The following is a 22,827-nucleotide window of genomic DNA, read 5'->3' as shown; positions in this document are numbered from 1 at the left end:
CTCCAAGCCCCTTACCTCAGACTTTCAGGTCCATAGGTCACCCCCCTACTCAGCACCTAGGTTCCTCTCTGTGCCTTTCTTCCCTCCCCACCCTCATGATCATAGAAACATGGGCTCAGGCTTCCTATCGATTTACTTATCATTTTTCCCTGCCCTGTATTAGCATGCGAAATGAGTAATTGGAGTTTAACACAGTGCTAGATGCATATATTCCTGTAGACTGTACGCATAAAATACACATCCCTACTCCTGGCCAGATTGGTCCCCATGGGGTAGGAGTATGCAGGGGGAAGATCTTGATGAACCTAGGAAATCAACAGACTTAGCTCGAGACCCATAGTCTGCTCTGTGATGCTGACACTGACATCAGCTCTTAGCCTTGATCGGTGGTGACGAAGTGTGTCTTGTGAATGGGTGACTGCTGTATACATCTGTGTATGCATGTATGTATGTGCATGGTCTCCTTAAATGTTCAAATGATTTAACCATTCAGCACAATAGATCATAAAGCGGGTTCACTCTAGTTTGGTTTCCTGTTTCTGTGAGAGAATACCAACCCCAAACAACTTGTGGAGGAAAGGGTTCATTTGACCTCTGTGTTATAGTCGTCACTGAGTGAAGCCACTTAGCAGAGAAGCCTCTGAAGGCAGGAGCTGAAGCTGAGGTCGTAGAGCTGCTTCCTGGGTTGCGTTTCTCTTGCTTGTTCAGCTATCTTTTATATATAGCCCAGACCCACCTGCCCAAGGGTGGCATTGCTCACAGTGGGATGAACCTCCCACATCAATCAACAGTCAAGATAATGCCCCTGGCAACCAGTCTGAAAGAGTCAGTTCTTCCCATACTGTGCGAAATTGACAAAAGCCAACCAGCACACCAATAGGATGTTTATTAGTAACCTGCAACTCTTACTTCACTGTTTTTGACTTTATCATCTCTCTTCCTTCCCATTTGAAATTAGGCAAGGCAGATGGAGCTGAGGTCTGCCCACACTGCCACTCCATCTACTCTTTTCTCAAACACTGGTTTGTGACATACCAGGTAGCCTCTCTGTGTGCTTTTATAACCATCCATTCTCTCTATACAGGGCCCGCCTGGACCACCCGGTGTTCCAGGGCCACCTGGACCTGGAGGACCCCCGGTAAGAAAACTGGCTTGAATTTCTCTCAAAGGGGAACTTGCATAGCATTTTCAAGGTCAGGGGATGACTTTGTCCTATATCCAGAATCAAGGCACAGACAGGAAGGCTCTGGATGCAGATGCCTCCAAGCTTCTGCACTCTCAGACTCTTGGGTCTGGAACTTATAAGTGACCTATAGGCCAACATAGCATTTAGTATCTTCTTCTGTCACGGTATGGGAGTGTGTCATGCTGCTCTGCTATTCAAGCATACATAGTTTTTGTGGTCTGTTCTCACAAAACAATCCTAAGGCCAGCGTTGGCGTTCTTGTCTTTCATCCTTTAAAGATCAGCTGGGAAACTGTCCCATAGCAGGTCATGGGCATAGCAGACCGAGAAGTATGCAGAGGAAGTATTCGGGCTTGAGAGGACATATCAATGGTCTTGACACCGAGAGCACATAAACTGTGAAACTGGGGCAATTCTGTTTTACAGTGGCTGGCAGTGGGGGTGGTAGACAGCCTGAAGTATTTTCCTTAGAGCCAGAGGCCTGATCCTGTGCCAGGGACAGCATCATGACAAGACTCTAATCTCAAACAGACTGACAGTTTTTATACTTCTTCTTTCAGGGTTTACCTGGAGAGCTTGGCTTCCCAGGAAAACCTGGGCCTGCTGGGAATGTGGTGAGTTATTTCAGCTCTTTTACTATTTGTCCCTTACTGGGATCCTTTGCTCCATGTCAGGAGTAGCCAGGCATTGCCCTGGCCCCAGGCTTCTTTAGCAGAGCTAGTGATGCCTTCTGAAGCCCCTTCTTTTGCAGCAGATTGTGAGACCAGTGCATGCCGGTCCTCTCTTCTCTCCTGATGTCTCCTGAGACAGTCTCCCACTGGCCCTAACCAACCTTGTTTTTGTTTCCAAAAAACATCTATAAAGTCCTTCCCACTAAAATGTCAGGGATCACTAACCTATCCCTATATTTCCTGGCCTTGCTTCCCATTTATGTATGGAGAAGACCCTGGCATTTCAAGGAATTTCTAGTTTCTTCTAAGCCCTAGGGATCTGCTAGCTTTAATGTCATACAAAAGCTATCCCACTAAAGGTAGACATGTTACCTTGGCACATTGGTGAAAACCTCTTTAGACACACCAATGGGAACAGTCTGCCATCCTGAAACCAGGTCTGATCTGGAATTCCAAAACCCCAGGGACTGCTTTGCTCAGGGATTTTTTTTTTTTTTTTTTTTTTTTACAGCAAGCTCCTTGTGGGGACTGCCAGAGGTAAAGGCCAGGTTATGGATGGAGGCTCTGTATGCTGCAGAAGATGCAGCACACAGCAACTCTCCAGTCTATTTGGGTCACAGATTCCTCTGTGGACATAGATAAGGGACTCAGGACATAGGACCAGAGGTGGATGCAGACCTACATCTGAAGCTCTGCTGCTCCTCAAAGGACATCAGTCATGAAGCCAGTGCTATAGTCCAGGCTCGGGTGGATGAATGTGAACCTGGAGAAGCACCTGGTTATTGCATAGTTCCCAGGAGACGTTCCTTAGGCACAGTCATCAGTTGCATTGCCACCGATGAGTATGTGGTGGCAGGGCCACACAACAGCTTAAACTCACTAATCTCTTCTGATACAGTGTGTTTATTTGAAAGTATGCTCATCAGTGTGGGAAGGATGGCAAACACTTGTACACCCAGGGCTAGAGAGGCTGAGGCAGGAGAATTGCTGTAAGTTCTAAGTTATCCTGGGCTATGTAGACTCCAACTCAAATAGAACAGAAATAAAAGTGTTCAAATGACCATGGACAACTGTCTCCCCACCATGGAGGGGCTGTGGGGACAGCAGTTTCAAATGGCATTATGGTCTTATTGAGATGAAGCTGTAGTTCAGCTCTTGTTTTGGACGTTGATCTTTCCTGGTCACTGTCATGATTTCACTGAAAGAAGTGGCTCCTTCTGTGACCATGATGATCACCAAACTTCTTCGGTGTAGGAGGAACAAGTTCCAACTCTGGGGGGCACAGAGACATAGTAAATCAGATAAAGAAAATTTTCACTTAGAAGAGCAAGCAGGAGCATTAAAAAAGCTATAAAAAATTTTAAAGTAGACATGTAGTAATACTTGTAATTCTAGCATGTAATAGTCTGAGGCAGGAGGATTGCTGTGAGTTCAAGGCTAGGCTGAACTATATAAAGAATACCTGGCCAGCTAGGGCTATATAGTAAGACCCTTTTATTAAAGAACAAAAAACCAAAAAAAAAAATGACTTAATAGTGCAAAGAGATGCCAAGAAATAGCCCCTGAGGGAGTCTGTGAGGGAGCCTGTTTCCCATCTGTTTTCATCAGAGAATGTGTGGGCTGAAGATACACGACTTAAGGTCCTATGAAATGGGGGTGACGATACATTTTAGGTTTAGTGCAGGGACTTGCAGTTGCATCCAGAAGGCTCTTCAGGTCCCCATCCACATCTCTGTAACCTCAGAGGCCACTCCATTCTGGGATTCATTGTCTCTTCATTGGTACCTAGCAGCTTGGATAGAGTCTCAAGGTTGGGGTGGAGAATACACCTTGAATTAGAAGGCACACTATGAAACTCCTCAGAAATACAAGGCTCGGATAACAGCTATGGTGGAGACTAGAGACTAGCTTCTTTGAAGGACAAGAGGAATGGAAGATCTAGGTTGGAAGGAAGACACGTGAAGCCAAGTGATTCAGTAAAGGACTTCAGGGTCAGTGTGGATGGTATTGTCTCTGGGGCCAAGATGAGGAGCAGAGCTACATCTCTCCTCTTCATTCATCTGCTGCATGTATCATAAATGAGCCAGGGCACAGACCAGTGGGTGGTCACTGTAATCCTGGCAAAATGTAAGGAAAGTTTGACTGGCAGAGACCAGTGCTTCTTGAAAAGGGAAACAGTTGGAAAGTGGGTGAAGCCATGTACCACAGTCTAGCTGTAGAGTCACCTCCTAATTGGCATTTATTTCCCTCAAGTCTTCCCTAAACATGTCTTTGTTTTCATTTTGTTTCTTTCCTCTCTTGGACCAGGGGACACCTGGAAAGGATGGGCTGAATGGACCACCAGGCCTGCCTGGCTCCAAGGTGGGCACTCACAGGGCGCCATGAGTTTGAGAATCAGAAACTGAAGAGCAAAGGAGAGTCCTTTCTGGGTTCCAAAATTGGTCAGTCGCCGGGGCTTTGGACCAAGGCTTAGTTGAAATGGTTGGATTTACAAGGTCAGATGGAGTAGCCTTCTCCCAAAGTCACCCAGGAAGATTCTGAATGTATTACAGTCAATCTGAAGTGATAAATCAGTCATGGGAGACTTCAGTTTTAAATAATTTCCAGTGGGAACCATTAAAAAGGGTAATGACATGGAGAGTCTAAGGTTAGATTCTAGGAAATACAAAACCAAACTCTCGTTTTAAATGCCTCAAGTGAATAAATAGGCCATGGATAATCTTTAAATGTTTTTAAAGAATTTTAAGTTTTATTTTATGAGAATGAGAGTTTTGCCTGCACGTGTCCCTGTGCACCATGTGTGTGGAGTCCCTCGGAGGTCAGAAGAGGCTGTTGTTAGTCCCTGGTCTCTGGGAACTGGAACTATGGACTGCCACAAAGTTTCTGGGAACCTACTGAAGTTCTCTGCGAGATCAACAGTGCTCTAAACCACCTAGACACCTCTTTGACCCTGGCAATGGACAGTTTAAACAACTAAAGTTGATTATTAAATGGTAATTGTACATCTGATCATATGTGCCCTTGAAAAGCAGCTATGGAAGAAAACATTCAATATTTTGGTGAAATCCATTGTTCTTTTCACTCAAAATAGACTCGGATTTTTTTCCATAACAAAATATAGAATAAGCATGGGTATATACCCATTTATAGTCATTTTATTTGCTTATCCTTATTGGGCAGAGTGATGGCCTTTTTGTTCAGGTAGATTGTGGGCTTTGGCTGGGATCAGCCCTCCTCTCTCCCCTATTGTTAGTTTCTTTCATCCCTTCCTCCAACCCTTCATCTACTTCTATTCCATATACACACTCTTGATTTCATGTGTTTATAGAGAAACAAGGAGCCACAAATGAAATAAAACATATTTTTGTCTTTTGTAATCTGACCTATTTCATTTAATATGATGATCTGAAGTTGCATCTACTTTTTTCCAACAAATGGCATAATTTCATTCTTCTTTTATGGCCAAATAAAGTTGGCACACATGTATACATATATTCATGCTTTTTTTGCTTCCATTTCATTTGTTGGCAAGCACCTAGACTGCTTCCACAATTTAACTATTGTGAATTATGCAGTATTTCTGTAGCATGCTGATTCAGAACCCTAGGGTTACACTATTTAAGGCCATTTGTGTAAATATTATTTACTACCTTCTCTGGATAATTAAGTACTTTGTATTTTCAAATCAAAGAGTATTCTCACATTGTCCCTAGTACAAATCTCTCAGAAGGAAAGAGATGCCATTCGTATTCAGTAATATGCTTTGAGTAACAGAGCAGGGGAATATCAGATGTACGAGGGGATCCTGAAGTGAAGAAAATGACATTTGTATTCAGTCACATGCTTTAAGCATCAGAGCTGGAGAATATGGGATTTAGGCGGATGAGAACTCAGAACCACCTATATGCAGGTGGCCCTGTTCCAGACCTACAACAGCCAGCAGTAGGTGTGTTCAACCAAGTGTCGTCCCTTTCCTGTTGACTTTGCATTTTCTTCCCACAGGGAGAACCAGGGGACCCTGGTGAACGTGGTGTGCCTGGAATGCCAGGACCTCGGGTAAGGCTCTCCCCATTCCTGTTGCCTCTGTGTCTCAAGATAGGGTTGAGTGTCTATATATGTATAGCCTAGGGGGTCTCAAAGGAAGCATGAAGATCATTGGAAAAGGGCTAGTTAGCAGGGTTAGCAGATCCATGGGGCTCCATCATGATACCCTGAGTCTGATCAGATCACAGCCAAGATCACCTCCTAAGGAATAGTTCTGGGGATGATGTGGTCCTGCTAGGGAGTTCTGCCGCATAGGAGAAGCCAAAAGGAAAGCTGGAGACCTAGAAAAAGATACCACACCCACTGACTAGTCTGTTCTGCCAGGGAGTGAGCAAGGGGTAGAGTTATTTCTCATGTCCTCCTCCTCTTACTCTCCCCCAATATTTTTATCCTCCTTCCCTTAACTTTTCTTCCCATGACTGCTGGTGTCTGGTCCTTTTTTAAATGCAATGACAGAAAAATCCTGCTGGGACCATCTGTAAATTCATCACCTACTGGGCTTCCAGCAAATGGAGCAGCATGAAAATTGGGTGGAGAAGCAGGGCTACTCATCCTGTGATTGACAGGACACTGCCACGGATGTATACAGTCCAGTTCTGTGTGTCAGTGGCTCTCCATACATGCTCATGAGTTCCTCACTGTGGACTTTCCTGATGGGGACAGTAAGAAGGATCCAGCTTCCCCCAAGCCATCGATTCAAGATCCCAGTATAGCCAGGGCTCAGAATAACCAACACAGAAGAGAGGAGGGCCAGACCCTGGTGTGCATTTACAAATAATGCCAACTTTTAGTTCTGGGGGACTTCGTAGCTAGACTGACTGTCAGGAGAACTGTCCCTCCACCTGCTATCTGCTTTGCATCTGCTCCACCATGTGTGGGTTTTTAAGAACAGCACCTGGCTCTCTGTCAGCTCTATAGTGCCCCCTTCTGGTCCACAGTTAAGGAACAGTGAGGCTCCTACATAAGGACTTGTATCGTGGAAGGGCTTAATAAGTCAGTCCTATTAGAGTACAGAATGGACTGAACTGTACAAATTGGCTGGTATTAACAAGGAGTGAGGCAGTGGAAAGCCTATCAGGTCACCTCATCACCTCATTTGATAGCCGGTGATCAAGCTCTTCAATAGCCTTCAGAGTCCAGTCACACTCAGTTGCTCATTCTTCCTCAGCACCTAGGAAAAAGTTCACACAGATGAGGCCACGTCAGCTGATTTCAGGGGAAAGCTTCAGTGGTGAACAACTTGCATAGCTCTGTTTAGGCAAGTTCTTATGAGATGTGCTGTAAACCTGGGGGTATTGATGGGTACTCTAGGATGCATAGAGAATTCCAGAGTCTACTAACTCCATTTTGTGGAACTAGAGCTATAGGCTAAGATGGATGTGTGCATTAAATATACATTTAGTTTCTTCATCTCCACTACCTCCCTTCTTTTCCTTCCTTCCTCTTGCCTATATCTCCCTCCTCCGTTTCCACAATCTCTTCCTTGCCTTCCTGTCTGATATTCAATACTGCTACTGGCCTTCACAACCAGTTGACTTGACACAACTCTGGGAAAAATCCACAGTACCCACTGGCTCAGTCTTTCATTCATGTATGACTCATAAGAAAACCATACTTCTTATGGATATCTGTACCAAAGCTTTTACTAAATAGTGTGCCAGATATTAAGCATATATTTCCTCTGAAGGAATTAGTGATTGTGTTTCAGACATACAGTTAGAAATTAACCTCCCATAGCAAGGGCAGGGTGATATAGCAGCTGACAGCCTTGGGTTGGGGTTCTTCTGATCCGGTCTCCCATGGCAGTTTGATGGCACAAAGTTGGAGAAATCTGTTCTTGGGTATGCTGCAACAAAATTCTTCAGGCTCCATGATCTAGGAACAACAGAAATTTATTGCTTCCGGTTCTGGAGCAATAAAGTTCTGCAAAGTTCTAGGTACATGTGATGGTCAATTTGGAGGCTCCAAGATGCTTTCTGCTTTGTAGAAGATCCATACTTTTTAGATGCTATGGTGACACCAGAGGTAGAGAATAAGATGGACACTTTACAGGAGAGCAGCCTTCACGACAGGAGAGACCAGTGGGCTCTGCCAAGCCTTTTATAGTAAGGGCACTAATTCCATTCAGGACAAATCTACCCCCATGCCTAACTACCTCCCAAAGGTCCTACTCAGTAGTAACTCTTTGAAGATTTTGTCTTAACATTATGTTTTTTTAGGAGAAGCATTAAGACCACTGAAGAAACTTCATAGATGAGAGTAAAATTGACAAGGGACAAGAACTGGTGTGAACCTCTCTAGGGCATGCTTTCTCCTAGAAGCCTGGGTACATAGCATCATCTCCCAGGATGCTGCCCCATTGCAACACTAGGGAGAAGGAGAAATTAAGCTATTCCTTTCCTCTAAGCACAGGGGACTGCCTGGTTTTATGAAAAGAAGGAACAATAACCAGGCAGCCTGAGTCATAGGAACACATTCTGTATCAGTAGCGTCTCCTTCATTGCTGAGCCCAGAGTGATGTTTTGGGTTCCCTGATAAGTCCTGAGACATGGTTTGGGGTGCATCCAAAAGTTCCAGGTTTGGTTTTCTGTCTCACTGATGCTTCAAATAGCAGATATTTAGGTTCACAAAGAGCAGATACAGCGTGCGCCACTCTTTTGGGGAGAAGCAGAAGACAGTATGGGAGGGTGTAGAAGTCCATTCTGTAGAAATAAAGAATACCTCTGCTTCACGCTTCATGTCATGGGAGCTAATGTCTCATTTGTAGAGACCAAAGGGCCATGGCAGGTACTGTGGATGTGTGGGGCTGAACTGTGGAGTGACAGGCATATTTGAAGGTATACATGGAAGATAGTGGAACTTTGTTACTCTGTCTGCAGGGTGAAGTTGGGGAGCAGGGCCTTGCAGGTCATCCTGGTGAGAAGGTTAGTGTGCTCATGTTTTTATTTATTGTTTAATTCTTTAATTAATGAATCATCATTGTATATCATGTCCTAGATAAGCATTATAAAGTATCACGAAGAATCATGTCTTTTGAAAGTTCATTACATTCATTCCATGCCTTCATTTGTTTAATAGTTTTAAGCGTATCCTAAGATATCTGTAGTTGTGCTGAGCATTAGAGCCCATTGAGGAACCAAAAGAAAGTGGACATAAGAACAGTTTAACAGTGTAGTGAAGGAGTCATGCCATCCTAAAGAGGGGGATAGGGATGTCATGAATGATGCTAAAGGCCTGCCACTGTAGCTGGGTACTAAAAGGATGGAGAAACTAGATACCCAGAGAGGCAGGATGAAGGATCCTGGAAGAAGAAATGACCTACACAGGAAGGAGCATAGGGTACTACTTCCCATATGACTAAGCTTGAAGTCTATGAGGGGATGAAAAAGCACGTGGCCTAGGACTCTCACAGGGAACACTTCCCACCGGCACCTACCGGTTTTGTTCTTATAGGGAGAAGTTGGCCTTCCGGGTGCTCCAGGCTTCCCAGGAGTATGTGGAGAGAAAGGAGACCAGGTAAGTGGGATTGCCTCTTGACATCAGGGCCACTGTGCCTGTGCCCAAGGAAAGAACAGTTTTTTGGAGTCTTCTTTCCTTGGAATGAGATGATGACTTTGACTATGAGAATAGAGTAACTCCCAATGTCGGGGGGCAAGTAATGCGAGATCAGAGTCTAGAGTCCTTAATCAGGGATGAAAGGCTGAGAGACACATCTGAGAAGAGCTGGCATCTTCAGAGGGAAGGGGCTATGAGGCACCAACGTTAGGAGTCAGCTGCTTCTAGAGCCTCCTTGCAGTTAGGTTGGCCATCCTGCAGAGGAGGCAAGGGTAGAGGGGAGGATGGAGCACAGGTGATGGCATTCCTGTCACCCAAGGCTGAAGTGCCCATACTCAGGCAGAGGTCCTAATGCTTTTCATGTACCCTTCACTTAGGGAGAAAAAGGAGAGCTGGGACTTCCCGGTCTGAAAGGTGCCCCAGGAGAAAAGGTAAGAGCTGCCTGCTCTCAACCTTATCACCAAATTTCCTAGCTGCTTTCCAGAGAGATGGGGAGGGAAGGAGGGAGAACGGGAAAGGGAAGAGGGAGAAGGAGATGGTGAAAGGGAGGGAGGGAGAGAAGAGGAGAGAGAGGGAGAGGGGTAGAGGAAAAGGGAGAGGGAGGAAAAGGAGAGGAAGGAGGGAGAGTTTTACAGGATGTGTTAGTGCTACTCCAAAGTACATTTCTGAGTAATCCTGACACAGAGTCGTGCTGTGACTCTGTCTTAAGGCTCTGCCAACACTGACATGTCTTTGTTTTCTTCCAGAAAGCTCCCCACTCAGCTCTGGCTAGATAGTAATCTTATCATCTTTGAAGTAGCTTAGAATGTCATTTCTTTTCCATTGACCAGTTGTCAAAGCCCTGCAGATTTAGTTCCTTGTGACATGTTAATGAGGGAAGGGCATTCATCCTAACTGACCTCTAAGCCTGCTGATATCTGACAAGCTTCTTCTCAGTAGAATCAGAGTGTTCACACATAGTACTGATTCCTTGGCTCCAGGGGCCACTGAAGTCCAGAGGCTCAGAGGCTCCCTCTTCCTTAATGGTGTCTGGTCTGACATAGCATTTTCCACACTCTGATTCTCAGCACACCTTCTGCCTTTCCCATTCCTTGATTCCAGCCATGTTAACAACACGGTCCTGCATGAAGCTCCCCCAGCCTGCTGATTTCTTAATGTCTATGAAATAATTCTCGTTTCAATGGAATAAGAGATGATTTATTCTGGAGTGAAATATAAGCAACTACGACCTAGGAACACAGAGTTAGGTCACCTCAAATACTGTGTTTCCCATGTAGTAGTGATTTCACAGATGTTTAATAGAAACAGAATAAAGGACATAATAAATCAAGATGCATTTTGAATACATACTTGGAAGCATCACATGGAAGCACCGTCTTGGGTGGGTTACAGCAAAGTGAGGGAAACCTCTGCTATAGGCCATGGATGCTCTGTGATAACACAAATAACTTTGGGGGTAGTGGAAGCTACTGATATATTAATACTTTGCAATCGTTTACCTAAAAGTCACAAGGATGTTAGACCCAGGTAGAAGAGGAATAGTGCCTGCAACATCCCAACCTCTACAATCTTTTTTTTTGTTGTTTTGTTTTGTTTTTGTTTTTTTTTTGTTTTTTGTTTTTTGTTTTTTTGTTTTTTTGTTTTTTTGTTTTTTTTTTTGAGGCAGGGTTTCTCTGTGTAGCCCTGGCTGCCCTGGAACTCATTCTGTAGACCAGGCTGGCCTCAAACTCAGAAATCCGCCTGCCTCTGCCTCCCAAGTGCTGGGATTACAGGCGTGCACCACCACACCCGGCTCTACAATCTTTTATTTCTAGTCCACTAGTCCACTGTGGAAGGTTCCAGAATGGGTACTTGCTGCTTCTTTCCAGGAACTTTCATTCAGACTTGAACTTGCACAAATGAAGTTTCTATTAGCGATACTCCTTTCCAGAATGCAGCGGATTAGGGAGACCACAACGCTGTAATTGTTTTTCTCAGAATCATAGGCAGGCTTCTAAAGATTCTGGGTCATGTTAGGCTGCTCTAGAGTTTTGGGTAATAATAAACCCAAAACAAGACACCAAAGCAGCACTGCCCTCCTCTGACTGGGCTTGGCAAGTCCCTGCCTCAGCTCTGCCCTCCATTGCTTTTGCCCCATAGCTAGCACCTGGGAATTGGGGTTGGTTAATTCTTCCTGCTTGCTGGGAGCAACTGAGAGCTGGAAACACACTGAGAATTTGAATCCAGACCTATCAATGTCAAACTTAATACAAACCCATTGCTTTCTGAAGTTAAGCCTCTTACTCAAACTTGGGAGTATGATTTGTAACTACAAATCATAAGAAGAAGCATAAGGTTTCTTTTTTAAAGGAGCACATGTATATGATCATGCTTCTCCTTCAATGGCATCAGTGCAGATTTTGACATCTGCTAATATGAGGTGAGAATGAATGTATGTGTTCAGAAAGACCATCTTCACACGATAACATGTGTTTATATATTCTGACTACAAAAATAAAAATAAAATATATATTTGAAAATAGGAATATTTGTACCTACACAGAAAAAAATCAAGTATGTAAGTCTATGGAAATGAGCAGAAATCAATTACCAACCAGGTAAGCATCTATCTGGGAGAAGACAATGAACCATCCCACATACAACAACACAACAGATCACTAACGGAAGTGGAAAAACCAAAACAGCAAGACAAACATCTCTGTCTGCTGATGAAGACACTGGGCACTATGAAGATTTCAGTTCCTTAATTTACACACAGATCAAATGTCTAATAAGAACAACACTTCATTATTTCAAAAGTAGCCTTTCAAATAGCAGTTTATACATTTTACTTCATTTTGTTTTCTGATGGTTTCTCATATGTATTATGATCACTGTCTCCCGTGCCATGGGCCTGGTTTTTCTTCCTGCTTGTCAAGGGCAACTGAGAGCTGGAAACCCACAGAGAAATGGGATTTGAATCCAGACCTATCAATGTCAAACCTATTCCAAACCCACTACTTTCTAACGTTAAGCCTCTTACTCAAACTTGGAGAGTCTCCACTACTTGCTTTTCAGTGACCCTTCTTCGTGCACCACTCTGGGGATAGGCAAGGAGACCATTGCTAAGGCATCCTGTGCCCTCTGCTTTAGACACCTCTTCCTGTGTCTTCATTTCACACCTATTTTTCTGTTTGTCCACACCCCTTCTAGGAAGCACTGGGTTTTTATCTCTTGGCTTTGTTAATGGCAAGGAGATGGGGTAGGCATGATGGTCTCTAGAGTGCTACAGCATGGGACCTGCCCTGTCACGAAGGACACAAAGTCAGTCAGTCACACCATGACTCTGATGGTGCTTCTTCTGGAACTTCTGCCATGTCAGTCCAAGTGAAAAGCTCTATTCTGAGTGGGAATCCAAGTGTCTGTCTGTCTGCCTGTCTATGTTTGTACACCTGGACTGAGGTTTTTGTGTCTCACTGTCTCTATTGGTGAAACACAGACTAAATCATGTAAACAATAATAAGACAGACTTGGGAGGCAATTTCCACATGCTTCCTCCCACATGAAGCATCTAGATTTTTTTTAGAATGTGTATTTGTGCGTCACATATATGAGGACACGAATGCACATGTGACATTAAAATAAAGGTGGGGAATTTGAATGGGGTAGGTAACTTTCAGTGGCGTGAGGTGCAGGAACAAAGTGTACCACATATAAATATATAAAAATGCCATTTCAAATTTTTTTGTTTTTTGTTTTTTTGGATTTGGTTTTTTCGAGACAGGATTTCTCTGTGTAGCCCTGGCTGTCCTGGAACTCACTCTGTAGACCAGGATGGCTTTGAACTCAGAAATTCGCCTGCCTCTGCCTCCCAGAGTGCTGGGATTACAGGTGTGCGCCACCACCGCCCAGCTATAAAAATGTCATTATAAAAGCTATAATTTTATATATAAAATATAAAAATACTGTATGGACCTGTCTACAGAGATTGTAGATGAGTAACCCAGAATGTGCTATGTAACAGAAGAAGCAAGCCAAAGGAAATGCCATCGTAGTGCTTATGATATGGTAGAAGTGGGTTGCAAGTTCAGATGAATCAGATTACACACCTGTGGGTATATTAGAGCAGCTTGCCTTTTCTAAGGGGGTATCACAGCTCTGGGGGTCTCTCTGAGGGAACTAGACTCCAATGTGGCCATTAAGCTGAAGGATATGTGTGGGAACATCTACTGTAACTGGCTTTGGTGGCAGCAGTAGAAACAACTTCAATATCCTGTTTGTTATTAAAAAATGCTGGAATGGTACATGTACTTCCATAACCTGTAGATAAACATACCAGTCTAGAAACTTTCAAAATACATGACTGAATTACCATATAATTTAGAGAGTATGTGTGTGTCCCCCAACTATAATCTATCAAAGTATGTGCAGGGATGGCGGTCTGTTTTTCTGGGGGGAAAATGTTATAGACCTTTCCTACCATCAGCAGAATTGACCTGATTAAGATCATTTTTTTTTTCATTTCTTCTAGGGTGAAGTTGGTCCAGCAGGTCCCCCGGGCTTGCCTGGAAGTGTAAGTTACTCGGATTGTAATCTTATCTCCTTCTCTGAATTTCTAACAGGCGCACACACACACACACACACACACACACACCATGTATTGATTTGCTTTATTAGTTTATTAGCTAGACTCACTCTTAGTCCTTCTAGTGAAGAGAAGCCCTGTGCTTATTTTATTCACTTTATTCAACAGAGGCACAATTACAATTTGTCAGACACTGAGAGTGCATCTCCAGCTATTACTTATAGGAACTCTGAGACAAGAATCTGGCGACAAGAAGTCATCCGTTCAGGGTGGGACCTTAGCACCATACCCCAAGCCTCTGACTCCTCTCCTACCTTCCACAGGCATCCTCAGTGTTCAGAGATTTTCAAGGCTATCTGATGGCAGTCTTAGCTTTTCAGTTATGGCCTGTGAATATATTCCAATAGATTTTTGCCTAATTGTGGGTAGAGTGCTATTTAAGGTAAGGTTCTGAACAAAATTTGGCTGTGAAGGGAGGAAAGATAGCTCAAGACAAGGAAAGATAGCTCAAGACAGCATGGTGCTGGTACTGACAAAAAAAAAATCCACCTTTCCATGATCACAAATCAGAACCTTCTAGCATATTTAGCATAGATGTAGATTTTGTCTCGGATCTTTAGTTTATAATAATAAATATAAAATGGCCACTTATCAGTTATCTTATTCCCAGATATTCTGTAATGGGTATAGTTTGGGAATTACTATTTTTTTATTCGATATAATTTATTTACAATTTTTTGGTTCTGTTTGGGCAGTTGACAGAGACATTGCTCATGGATCTGTTTGTGATTTCCAATGGGACTAGAGATAAATTCCCCCTCTGGATGGCAGTAGGCTTTTACCCCTTTCCTTTATCAGCACCAGTTTCCTGGGGCAAATAAAATTTCCTCAGGGGTTTGTTTCAGTAGTCTAATAGGGCGTATACCAGTGTCTTTCTTTAGAATATATTCTCTCCTAGGATGGATATATTTATCTAAAAACTGTATGTAAGGGTGTATATTGTAGTGTTGTATATAATGATGAAAAATTATGAACTCTTTATATGATTATAACATAGGATAAGTAAGCACTAGAATGTCTATGTAAGAAAATTTAGTTTTATACAACACACACATATACATTCATGAACATATAGGCATACATATGCTCACATAAACACACTTATTCACCCCCACATATATACATAATACATATATAATACACACATGCACACATTCATGCAAATATACTCACACACACATACATATGCATACAAATATACACACTTTTTAGAGTCTTGAATTTTGTGGATGAACACACAAAATAGAAGAACATGCTAAGGAGGAAAAATTGATTTGTGGATCACTGAGAACAAAGTCTTCCATCTTCTGCGTGGATGTCAATTGATGCCAATGACTGGCAGCCACCTGACCTCACAGAGAACTTATAGCCACCTCAGAGAAGGAAATCAAAGGTGTACAAATACAAAAACAAGTCAAGTTATAACTATTTGCAGATATTATATTTTACATGAAACATCCCAAAGCATCTACCAGAAGCTTCTAGAAATGATCAACACCCTCAGCAAATGGGGGAATTAAAAAACAAGCTACGAAGGCCAGTAGCCTTCCTATTTATTGACAACAAACATGTTAAGAAGGAGATTGCAGGCATGTTCCCATTCACAGTAGTCTAAAATATATGTAGGAATAAACCTAATTAAGGAGGTGAAAAACCTCTATAATTAAATGTTAGATCTTTGAAGAGAGGGATGTAAAAAGACATAGAAAGACCTCCCATGCTAACAGACTCAGAATTAATATTGCTTGATCATCTACCATTCTACAGATTCAATTCACTCACTATAAAAATTCCCATGTTCTTCACAGAAATAAAATAGAAACCCTGAAAATGCACATGGACACACATACAAAAAAAGACCCCAGATAGTCAAAGAATCTCAGAGTAAGATGAATATTGCTGGAGGGGGTCACCATTCCACATGTCAAGGTATATTACAGAGCCTGTATATTAAGCTATATTACAGACTAGTAGTAATAAAAACAGCATGGTGCTGCCAGACCTGGACATGTAGATGAGTGGAACCAAACAGAAGCTCCAAGGATAGGAATGCACTCTAATCCCAGGTGCAAACAAACAAACAAAAAGGCCATCTAGGAACATCCAGTACAATTGGCGTGCATATCAAGGGGACTCAGATGACCTAATTTATATGTGATCACTAGAAGAGGAAGGGACATCTATGGAGACAGAGGACTCCTGAAGGCTGAGCCACGGTTAAAGGGGAGCAGTGTTCCAGGTCCAAGGAAAAGCATATTTGAAAGCATCGAGGCCAGACAAATCAGGGACTCAGTGCAGCCTGGCTGGAGAGTCACTGAAGTTTGTGATGGTCTCCACTGGCCTCTCCATGAGCCAGGGGCTGGGTTTCCTTGTTAGTCTCTTTACCTTTGTCCCTGACTAGCATAGGTCACGTGATAATACTAGAAAAAGACAGATACCCGAATTCAGTGTCCTAGGCAGCCTTCCTGTTGCTTGCATGGGGTATTCCATTTTGGCTTCCAGTAGGTTTTGTCTGCTTCTTACTGATGAGGGCAGAGAAGATAATTGAAGATATATGGAGTCATAGAATGTTTGGGATCCAACCATTTGCCTAAGAATTTCATGAATTCATTGTTTTTAATTGCTGAGTAGTATTCCATTGTGTAAATATACCACATTTTCTGTACCCATTCCTCCATTGAAGGACATCTGGGTTCTTTCCGGCTTCTCGCTATTATAAATAAGGCTGCTATGAACATAGTGGAGCATGTATCCTTATTGCATGCCTATTCACAAAAGAACACACATGGAATGCAGTCACTGATAAGTAGATATTAGCCCAGAAGCTCTGAATACCCAAGACACAATTTACATATCAAATAATTCCCAAGAAGGAAGGAAGGAGAGGGCCCTGGTCCTGGAAAGGCTTGATGCAGCAATGTAGGGGATTACCAGGACAGAGAAGAGGGAGGGGCTAGATTGGGAAATGGGCAGAGGGAAGAGGGCTTATGGGACTTATGGAGAAGGGGGAGCGGGGAAAGGGGAAATCATTTGGAATGTAAACAAAGAATATAGAAAATAAAACAACAACAACAACAAATTAAAAGAAAAGAAAGAAAGTTTGGGATCACAGCACATCTAAATCTATGGATTGCACATCCCATCATTAATGTGTGAGTACACACAGACCCCTTAAGGAAAGCCATGATAACAAACTCAATGATAACAAAGAACACATGTAAAACTGGACACACATATACTTCCAGTACCTGGAAGGTAAAGAGGCCAAGAGGCTTAGGAATTCAAGGTCATCCTTGACTATTTCAAAAGGTTGAAGCCAGCTTTGAGAGACATGAGATCCTGTCCCAAAAGCACAAATCAAAATTAGATACTTTTCTTTGGTAAGGGAGTCCGCTTGCCCTTAGTAGGTTGCCTGTGCCCTAGTGAACAATTCCATACCATGTACACAAGGGCAGCACCAATAATACTTTGTGGGTCATTAATAAGAGAGGACATGAGGCTATTGGGAAGAACACACACACACACACACACAGTTTTTAAAAATATACTAACACCTTTCACAAAAGACAAATATAAAAAGCATTTCAAGTCTGTGCTCTTTGGTATGCCAAATCTCTTAGAAACAGCAGGACATTAAAAGTGAAACGGAAGGCTCCTTCGATTCCAAGCTTTCTAACTTGTGTGGTTTCCTTTTCAGCCCTCAGTGTTCACACCACACCCAAGAATGCCGGTAAGTAGCAGTGGTCCCCGTGCTGCCTGTGACCTCAGCTCCTCTGGTGATGCTGCCTGGGTGGGAGTGGCGTTGGCAGTTGGGGTTTTCTGAATTCACTTCAGCTCCTCATGCTGGTTAGGCAGCCTCAGGGATTCTAGAACTTGCCCCAGAAAACAGTAGGGGACAAATTATTGCAAGAAACTGGTTCTCGTGGAGGGCAGATATCATTCAGAGGCCAAGAGCAATGGCTGTCCTCTCTGCAGAGTTTAATTTGTTGGGCCCAGAGCTGCTGGTTTCTGTGAGACTAGCGATATCCGAGCTGCCGGAACAGTCTCTGTCAGTGTTGGCAGCAAAGAGACCAAAGATGGGAAGATTTCAAGCTCTCAGTCCACCAAACTGGTTTGTCTCATAGAGACAGTTTCCACAATGTTCCATTCAGGCTGCTAGGAAAATGAAGCCTCACTAGTTTCCTGCAGACACTGAGAGACTTAATAAGAAGATGGAAATGAGCTCCACAGCCTGAGGAAGTGGGGGTCCTTTTTCTCCTCCACAGCCTGAGGAAGTGGGGGTCCGTTTTCTCCTCCACAGCCTGAGGAAGTGGGGGTCCGTTTTCTCCTCCACAGCCTGAGGAAGTGGGGGTCCTTTTTCTCCTCCACAGCCTGAGGAAGTGGGGGTCCGTTTTCTCCTCCACAGCCTGAGGAAGTGGGGGTCCTTTTTCTCCTCCTTCTATGAAGTCTTCTGAAAATTAAGCATTCTGAGAATTGTAAAAAGAATTCTATGTATTCTAGCTAGCCCATGTAAAAGACACACAATCCAGGTGTTCTGTTTATAAGCTGTAAGCCTAGCTTGATCGGGCAGATTTTGGAACTATTCTAACTTACGTACGAGCCATATGTCCCTCATTACTTGCTGTTAATCCCAGTCACGTGTCCATGGTGCTTCCCCCCACTACATCTCTTTTCTCCTCCCATTTCTCCCTGAAACTCCCCTCCAGGTAACTGAAAACCCATCTACCTCTATCTATCCCCCAGATCACAGGATTTAGCCTTTTTTTTTTAAACCAATTAACTTGGAGAGCAAGGTTACATAGCATCACATGATATACATGAGGATCCTCTTCAGGGAGCAAGAAGATTTTGGGGGCCAGTACTTAGCATTTGAATACAGCACCAGACCAACACCAACACAGAATCTCTTTATGCTGCTGGTAGTTTTGAGACCAGGACATGCTATCTTGACACCATTGCTACTGCTGTTTTCTTCTGGTTTGTTTTGTTTTGTTTGTATTTTTGTTTTCACCTTGGCTGACATGTAACGCACTGTGTATAACAGGGTGGCTTCAAATGCAGAGATCCTCAGATGAAAGGTCACCATGTCTGGCTCCTCCTCCCCTCCTCTCTTCTTCTTCTCCTTCTCCTTCTCCTTCTCCTTCTCCTTCTCCTTCTCCTTCTCCTTCTCCTTCTCCTTCTCCTTCTCCTTCTCCTTCTCCTTCTCCTTCTCCTTCTCCTTCTCCTTCTCCTTCTCCTTCTCCTCCTCCTCCTCCTTCTCCTCCTCCTCCTCCTCCTCCTCCTCCTCCTCCTCCTTCTCCTCCTCCTTCTCTTTCTTCCTCCTCCTCCTCCTCCTCCTCCTTCCTCTTCTCTCTCTCTCTCTCTCTCTCTCTCTCTCTCTCTCTCTCTTTCTCTCTCTCTCTCTTCTCTCTCAGTACAATATGGCCTGTGTTTCATAGCAAAGGACAGCAAAAGAGTGGAGCAGAAAGATACAGTCCACCAGTGCTGTCTTCATTTCTTCAATAATAATTCAGTGCTACTCCAGAGCTACAGGAGATCTTATGTTTGACAGAAAGGATTGGGGCAAGGAGTAGAAACTGAGTTAGATGCTGGAGTTGTTGAAGGATATGGAGGGAAACTATATATTGGAGGTGGGACAGGAAGGAAGTGCAGGGAGGGACATCTCAGGAGTTGACAGGAGAGGTGTCTGTCAGCCTTAGTGTCTGTCTTTAGAGATGTCCCACCTGTTTATGTGTTTTAAGACTCATCTCCCATACACATGCAGGTCATTCACCTCACTGACTCCTCCCAGCATGTCCTGCCATCTCTTGAATGCCTGACACTGAACCTTCCCATTTCCCCCTCTTTGGTGTACTGGGTCCCAGAGAGTAACACTAGCCTATAGTTGTTCCATAGACACAATTTCTAGAATATTACACTGGAAGAACACCTAAGGAAAGAGAGGGTGAGTGTCCTTCATGTCTCCCCTTTTGAGTCTCACTGGGGCATACTTTCAGAATGTGTACTATTGAGACGGTCTGTAGCTACTTTCCGAATTAAAGCAAGGAAATTAAATCTCTTTTGGAAATTTTATTTCTTCTGCTTACTCCATTTTTCTCTCTGTCAAGAACTGAATCTGCTCAACAAATTTCTCTCCACATTGCCCTCAAGAAAGAGATTGACTTTGAAATTCTTATTTTATTTATTGATGATTTCTTCAGTGTCCGTCACTCTTGAGAGGGAGGAGCAAGAATCAGATCACTCATGTGTAGAGCTGAAATCTTAGCAGGCTCCATGGAGGAGGCTGGACCCCAAGGATACCTAGTAGGAGGACTATGGCCAGTTTGGGGTTCTGTTTCCCTGAAGACAGGACTCTTACTCTTAGATTTGAACAATAAGTTAAGATCATTCTGAGCCCCAGGAAAGAGAGGGAAGAGCCCCCCCCCCAATCCAGCCAACAGCAACAACCTTGTATATGGTCATCAGAGGAATGGAGGTGATTTTGTGTCAATGCCAAGAGGTGGAGCAGATGTGCTAAAAAGCAGGAGATGGGGTCACTCTTGAGTTACCTGTATTGTGTTCTTCTAACCAATAGGGAGAACAAGGGCCCAAAGGAGAAAAGGGTGATCCTGGCGAGCCTGGAGCTCTGGTGAGTACACACACCCTGGACACTGGTCACCATTTCCTGAGTTTGCTGAAGACCAGGAATCCATGCCTGGCTGGCCCTAGGTCTTAACCCCACTGGCCACTCTACATAAAGAAGGAATTGGTAAACAGAATATAACCTGTTTACTCCTTAGGACTTTGGTCTTATGGCTTTGTGGATATCAGATTATAACATTGCACATACCCATGCCTGGCTCCATCTTCTAGTTCATGTGGATATTTTTCTTTCATTGCAGGGACCACAGGGCCATCCTGGAGAATTGGGTCCTCGAGGACCCATTGGACCTCCGGTAAGAGAGCCCTTTCTCCACCTGTTAGTTTCTGAACCATGTTACCCCATCATGCCTTGTCTGCCAGCCTCCTAGTTGATATTTCGTGAAATTTCATTAGGGCAGGAGGTATGGAGGGATAGGCTATGACAATCCCCAGAACTAAGATTCCAAGCACCTTGCAAAACTGTCCCCCAAAAGCAACTATCTGAAACAGGCTCTGGGGTCTTGGTTGTCCCAGCCCTTCCACTAAAGGGCTTCTTGTGGCTGAGGAGAGCTCCCTTAGATTCAGAATGTCCTTGAAAGAGGTTGCCCAGGAAGCAGGATTTCTCTTGGTGTCCAGTACATTTTCAGATGTAGGAAACTGGCTTTTCCTCTCCAGCAATTGATGGGAAAATGTGTTAGAAGATGTCCGGTACATATTAGCATCTTTATTTTATTTTTCAGGAATGGTTTGGGTTGAGAGGATGTTTCCTGACAGTTGTTCAGTTATTTGGGAGAGGAAGGAAAGGAACTCTATAACGTTGGCAAGAGCTTATTAGTTGTTTAAAACCCCTGAGGTCAAGGCCGCCTAACTCTCTGCCTCATTTACATAATGACTTAATGATAACAAGTGGATGACTTTACCTTTAGTGATGAGGATGTGCAGGGTCAGTAATGGAGGCTTTCCTGCCCCCAACAGAACTTGTTTTCTGTTCCATCCTTTTTTGTTCTGGTGAGTCAGGTTTGAGCAGCAGATTAGCAGTATCTAAGACCTCAGGTCTCGGACCTGTCTCCTTTTTCTCTCTTACACAGGGTGCCAAGGGACATGATGGTGCACAAGGACCTCCTGGAGCGGCTGGAAACCCTGTGAGTCCTATCTTGCCTGACTTCTGGGGACTTCCTAGAAGGGGTGGCCCAGATGAACATCTTTTTTCCTGGCTCACAATTCTGAATCAACTGGGATGTGGCTAAGAAAGCATTCATGGGGCTGTCTAAGCCCAGGGGCCATTTGAACCTGAAGCAAAATGGGAGATGCCGTCATCTCCACAGTGTTCCATCAGGCCTGGACTTTGTCCATGTGTCCAGCCTCAAGACAAATTCCCTCCTGTAATACATGGATGCTATAAAGACAGACCCAGTGTTGACCCCAGGTGGTACCTGTCTGCCCAGAAGTAGATATCCTTTAGTGTGCAGAGGACATGCAAAGGAGCTTTAGTGCACAAAGAGGATCATTTCCAGATGTTTCCTATTCTGGGGACTATACCTGGGTTCTGGTCCACAATTCCACAATTATTTCTCTGTCTCTCCATTTTTCTTTTTGTGTCTCTGTGCCCTGTGCCTGCCTCTCTCTCTCCTCTCTCTCTCCCCTCTCTCTACCTCCCTCCCTCCCTCCCTCCATTCCTCCCTGTCTCTCTCTTTCTCTCCCTCCCTCCCTTATCCTCTTCCTCCTCCCTCTCTCTCTCTCTCTCTCTCTCTCTCTCTCTCTCTCTCTCTGCCCCCTCTGTCTCTCACACAGACCCTCAAACACAAACACAAACTGGCATGTACTTTCTGAGCTCTCGAGCTACTGTTCCTGGCTCTCCTGGCCGCAGAGTATGTTTAATCCCAGAGCTTTACACTGGGAGTGCATCGAGCTGTGTTGCATGACCAAAGCCCTAGAGCTCAGGTATCTCCATGGACTGACCTGCCTGGCCTCCCATCAGTGATGACCAGTTAGTAAGAGGAGCATCAATGTCCAGTCTGGTCCTGGAACTACAGACCAAACTCAACCCCCAAAATATAATTGCATGACTAGGCCATTTGTGGCTGTGGCTTCACAGAGATGGGGGTCAGCCACGAGTGGAGGTAAGTG

At 43.9% G+C, this 22,827-nt stretch overlaps 1 protein-coding gene across 1 annotated transcript in view; it reads left to right on the top strand.

Moving 5' to 3' along the window:
- Col22a1 (collagen type XXII alpha 1 chain) overlaps positions 1-22,827 on the top strand; it is a 214,831-nt gene that overhangs the window by 97,727 nt on the left and 94,277 nt on the right. The window contains exons 23-34 of the mRNA XM_052160898.1: positions 1,085-1,138; positions 1,746-1,799; positions 4,164-4,217; positions 5,859-5,912; positions 8,780-8,824; positions 9,354-9,416; positions 9,833-9,886; positions 13,966-14,007; positions 17,777-17,809; positions 20,654-20,707; positions 20,961-21,014; positions 21,789-21,842. Of these exons, the coding sequence (XP_052016858.1) occupies positions 1,085-1,138; positions 1,746-1,799; positions 4,164-4,217; positions 5,859-5,912; positions 8,780-8,824; positions 9,354-9,416; positions 9,833-9,886; positions 13,966-14,007; positions 17,777-17,809; positions 20,654-20,707; positions 20,961-21,014; positions 21,789-21,842 (615 nt within the window). The remainder of the gene's footprint in view (positions 1-1,084; positions 1,139-1,745; positions 1,800-4,163; positions 4,218-5,858; positions 5,913-8,779; positions 8,825-9,353; positions 9,417-9,832; positions 9,887-13,965; positions 14,008-17,776; positions 17,810-20,653; positions 20,708-20,960; positions 21,015-21,788; positions 21,843-22,827) is intronic.

Source organism: Apodemus sylvaticus, chromosome 17, assembly GCF_947179515.1.
Source record: "Apodemus sylvaticus chromosome 17, mApoSyl1.1, whole genome shotgun sequence".
Taxonomy (NCBI): Eukaryota; Metazoa; Chordata; class Mammalia; order Rodentia; family Muridae; genus Apodemus; species Apodemus sylvaticus.
This window is presented reverse-complemented; position numbering and strand designations above follow the sequence as displayed.